This window comes from Vitis vinifera, chromosome 3, assembly GCF_030704535.1.
Source record: "Vitis vinifera cultivar Pinot Noir 40024 chromosome 3, ASM3070453v1".
Classification (NCBI taxonomy): domain Eukaryota; kingdom Viridiplantae; phylum Streptophyta; class Magnoliopsida; order Vitales; family Vitaceae; genus Vitis; species Vitis vinifera.
The window spans coordinates 10,871,244-10,875,162 of record NC_081807.1 but is presented as its reverse complement, the minus strand read 5'-3'; the positions used below and the strand labels follow the sequence as shown (position 1 = coordinate 10,875,162).

Sequence of the window (3,919 nt, the reverse complement as noted above, 5' to 3'; positions counted from 1 at the left end):
TGTCATTATGTTTAGGAATTCTGTTCGGTATGATATATTTTTCTTTCAACTTCATTCATACTGGACCTATGTTTCTCCCAATGCATTACATGCAGGCTTATTCTTTATTTTGCTTGCTGGTAGGAGGTTAACACCCTTTCTAATAATAGCTGATTATGCTATTACATAATTCATTGCAGTACGATGCGTTTAATATTGGCTTTATAACTACGGATGACTTCACAAATGTAGACATATTGGAAGCAACTTACCCAGCTGTTGCAAAGAGGTTATATAATGATTGGATTAATGGTCCTCTAGTTCCCATAGTTACTAGTTTGCTTGGAAAGGTTCCTGCTATGAAGTTTAATGGTTTCAATTCCCAGTAACTAGAATTTCTGTGCACGAGTTGTAGGAATATGATTTATATTCTTCTAATTGCAGGGTTGAAAATCTGGTGCAGTTAGTACCTTGGGTAGGGGTGGGAGTGATTTGACAGCCACATCCATTGGTAGAGCCTTAGGCTTGCAAGAGATTCAGGTACGATCAACCCCTTAGCGCATGGAAACTGAAAGTCCTGTGGCCATTGTAACTAAAGGCCAGAGTATTGTGTTCATATTTGGTGTTCTTACATGTTAATAGCCGACTCTTCGATCATATAGTGTTCTGATTTACTTCCCTTTAATGTATTCTAGACTTTTTATCCACTCTTACTAAGCACAGAGAGATGACTCTCTATCCATTCTTCATCTTCTATGGACTTCTTGTAAACCTGCTTAAACAATATGGTTATGCTAACGCATACAGGAAATGGCGATTGGTCTATTCCAGAAGGAGATAGCCTGAAAGGAAACAACCCTTCTGAGGGCAACAAATCCAATGACACTGCCTCCGAGAAGTACCATCAAATAATTGTGGATTGGAGAGAGTTCAGAGCAGCTCTCTTTGCTCGGGAACAGGTGATGTTTTGTATGGCTTGTACAACTTTAATTTTCCTAAATAAAGGTATAACCATTGTGTAATTGTCTCAATATTTCAATACCACCAATATGTATTAGTGCCTATGGCTTAGAAACTATCAGTTTCCTAACAAAATAAGATCAAGGTATAACCATTATAGTATTATAAGTCAATATATAAATATCCAGTATCTACTAGCGACATTACATGCATGGATAGTAGAGTAAGGCAAACAACATAAATTAGCACACACACATGAAAGTTCAGACTTTCCTAACCCGGCAAAATTGAAGTTTAGTACAGAGTTTTAAGGTGTGGATAATAAGATTATGAGCTTTATAGAAATGTTGGTGTATCTATTAAGTACTGGCTCCTACATGCCATGAACCTATCAAGCATATGACCATATGGATTCTATTACAACTAAATCACCCCATATCAAGCATGGTCACATTCATTATATCATGTCTATATCCTACCCACATTAAGCATGAATATTTTCATGCTTATGTCCCTCTTTGGTTTCTGGTTGATTGCTAATGCAAAATGAGCCAGATTGTGACGCTACACCAATTTAGCACCAGCTTGAATATGAGTCTACACCAGTTTAGATCCAGCCTGCTGGTGAATCTCTACTTGCTTATGCCACATATGAACAACCCTGCCTTGGGAACATTACAGAACTATTCTGCATGCTGTCATGTAGGATAATGGTACGAACCTGGTATGCACTTATCAGTGGAGAGCATAGCATTTAATTTCATCTTTCAGGATTGAGAGATTTTGAAGTATAATAGTCATGATGGTACCGATCTTGTCTTGAAATTCATGCTCTGTAAATGGGAAAACTTACACTTTTAAAATTTTGGCAGGCAGAAAAGGCAGATTGAGGCTCACAGCCAAGGTGGAACACCCCAAGAGCATAGTTCTTCCTGTAGGCCTGAAATGGCCCCATCCTATTCCAGTACCCGAGAGTGGCTGTGGTCCTTATAGCCACAATGAAGCTTGATGGGGTACGCTCCTTTGAAAGAACCGCTGTTCTCCTTCTCAGATCTGGAACCAGACACCCACAGGAGGGACCATTTGCAGTTGTCATTAACCGGGCTCTTCACAAAAAGATCAAGCACGTGAAGCCCATTAATCTGGAGCTGGCAACCACTTATGCTGAATGTTCCTTGCATTTTGGTGGTCCTCTAGAGGCAAGCATGTTTTTACTTAAAACAGGGGTTTTGACTTGTGATCCAAGTATTTATCCACGTGCATTGCATGTACAATATTGTAATTATATTACGACTTCAAGGTTATTTTCTCTTTTGATGAGGTGTACGATTGATTATTTAGCTGATATTTAAGATTCAGAAGTGGACTGTTGATGTGGTGATAACTAGGTTTGTTGCCAGTCATTAAAGACACTTGCTTAGGATACTCAACACAGTCTTGATTTATGTATGTACTAAACAGGGGTTCTGCCTGATGGCGAAAAGCCTCTATATCATCACATTTCTGCTGGAGCTAACGTAAGCAATGATTCTTATGAAGCATTGAAAATATAAATAGTTGAAAACTCCTACCAGGGTGATTTAATGGATTTAATATCTTAGTTCACTCATGAAAGTCTAATTTAATTTTAGTAAGACAGTGCATATTGATACACATGAAAGATTTGCACATGCAAATATGTGAAGCTTGTTTTATTGGCAATCAGGAAATTCCGCATCTCTCATCTATTATTTTCACAGTTATAAGCATATAGCTTAAAGAATTTTTTATAATTACAGAATAGATAAATTCTTATTGTTTGATACTCAGAGGCACCACTATCTGTCTAAAGAATGTGTATTCAAGAAATGCATTATTAGTACTATCCCATATGAAAGAGCTTGAAGAGGCATATAAATGTGACAAAGGCAGAGATCTTTTATAGATATATGGAAAAAAAATGTTGCATTGGATTCAACCCTTGTGGAACCATCCTGAGAGATTCATAATCAAGTTCAATCCTTTCCTATTCTCTGTAATTGCTTCAGAAATAAATCACAGGTGTTAGTTGTCTTCATTTACTAGGATGATTTTGAACCACTGAGAGAAGTACTTTCAGTTCTTTTCTCTAACTTGCTGAATCCTGTTTGAGTCCTATATAAAACCAGGAATCCAACTGCTTGTCTGATATGCCTCAGTTCACCCCAAGCTGAGCCAGCATACTGAATATAAAGCAGATATTAGGCCACATTTTAAAGACAGCAACGTGTAAAGGTTACAGAGGAGTAATTAATCTCACCTCTTCGGTTGCTTCATGGCACCAGTTTTCTAACTCAGCCAATCCTGTCTTAACAAACTCCCCATTGCTGAATGAGCAGCATTCACGCCTCAAAAGGAGACTGCAAAAATGAATTTAAAAATGCCACTTACACGTGTATTACATAATCAAAGCAATTGGGATCATAAGAAAAAAGCCATGTTTGAGTGCACTTACCTGTTGAATAACTGAACATTGATGAATGAAAATATCTGAGTGAACACCTTGCGGACTAGGAATGGCGGAACCTGTACAGTCACAATAACCAACAAATGAGGTACTGTTGTAAGAAGAAAAACAATCAGTTTTTGACCTTATATTTCGGACGGTGACACTTACATGGTTTGCTTTCATTATCTTCAAGTAATAATTCAGGCTTTTCACAATGCTTTGCCAATGAGCAATCAACGCTTGCTGTGCAACAGCATTAGCTTGAGAACGTCCCTTCACTAAACTTGCCTGGGATGTTCTAGGTGCCTGTATAATGAAAAGATACTTGAATGGAGATCAAGAATATATTGGGCAACTTAAAAGTTACATTGAAAAAGAGAATGAGCTGCTTTAGATTGAAGCAGTAAATGAGTTACTGAGATGGTGTGTGCCAATTGGTCAATTTGCCCAATAGAAACATTCTTTCTAGGTGCAAAGGAATTGATTGATCCCTAAATTCTAACAACAGATTAT

The 3,919-nt window shown here is 37.7% G+C and overlaps 1 protein-coding gene and 1 long non-coding RNA gene across 2 annotated transcripts; one reads left to right on the top strand and one right to left on the bottom strand.

Annotated features, from left to right (window-relative positions):
* The first annotated feature begins 410 nt into the window (after positions 1 to 410).
* LOC100251149 (uncharacterized) lies at positions 411 to 1,827 on the top strand. The gene is made up of 3 exons (XR_785481.3): positions 411 to 519; positions 787 to 938; positions 1,812 to 1,827. It is a non-coding gene; the product is annotated as an uncharacterized LOC100251149 (long non-coding RNA).
* A 1,172-nt stretch (positions 1,828 to 2,999) lies between these two features.
* LOC100853701 (myosin-17) lies at positions 3,000 to 3,713 on the bottom strand. Its single transcript, XM_003631666.2, has 4 exons — positions 3,575 to 3,713; positions 3,413 to 3,483; positions 3,218 to 3,317; positions 3,000 to 3,140 (listed from the first exon to the last, which is right to left on the bottom strand). The coding sequence occupies exons 1-4, from the start codon at positions 3,587 to 3,589 to the stop codon at positions 3,000 to 3,002; spliced, it is 327 nt and encodes a 108-aa protein (XP_003631714.2). The 5' UTR covers positions 3,590 to 3,713.
* Positions 3,714 to 3,919: the final 206 nt, after the last annotated feature.

What these genes read in the sequence shown, in the direction of transcription:
- LOC100853701 (XM_003631666.2), bottom strand. An exon ending in AATGTTCAGTTATTCAACAG is followed by an intron (nt 3,318 to 3,412) that starts GTAAGTGCACTC and finishes TCATTTTTGCAG; the next exon opens with TCTCCTTTTGAGGCGTGAAT. An exon ending in GCCATGAAGCAACCGAAGAG is followed by an intron (nt 3,141 to 3,217) that starts GTGAGATTAATT and finishes CTTTATATTCAG; the next exon opens with TATGCTGGCTCAGCTTGGGG.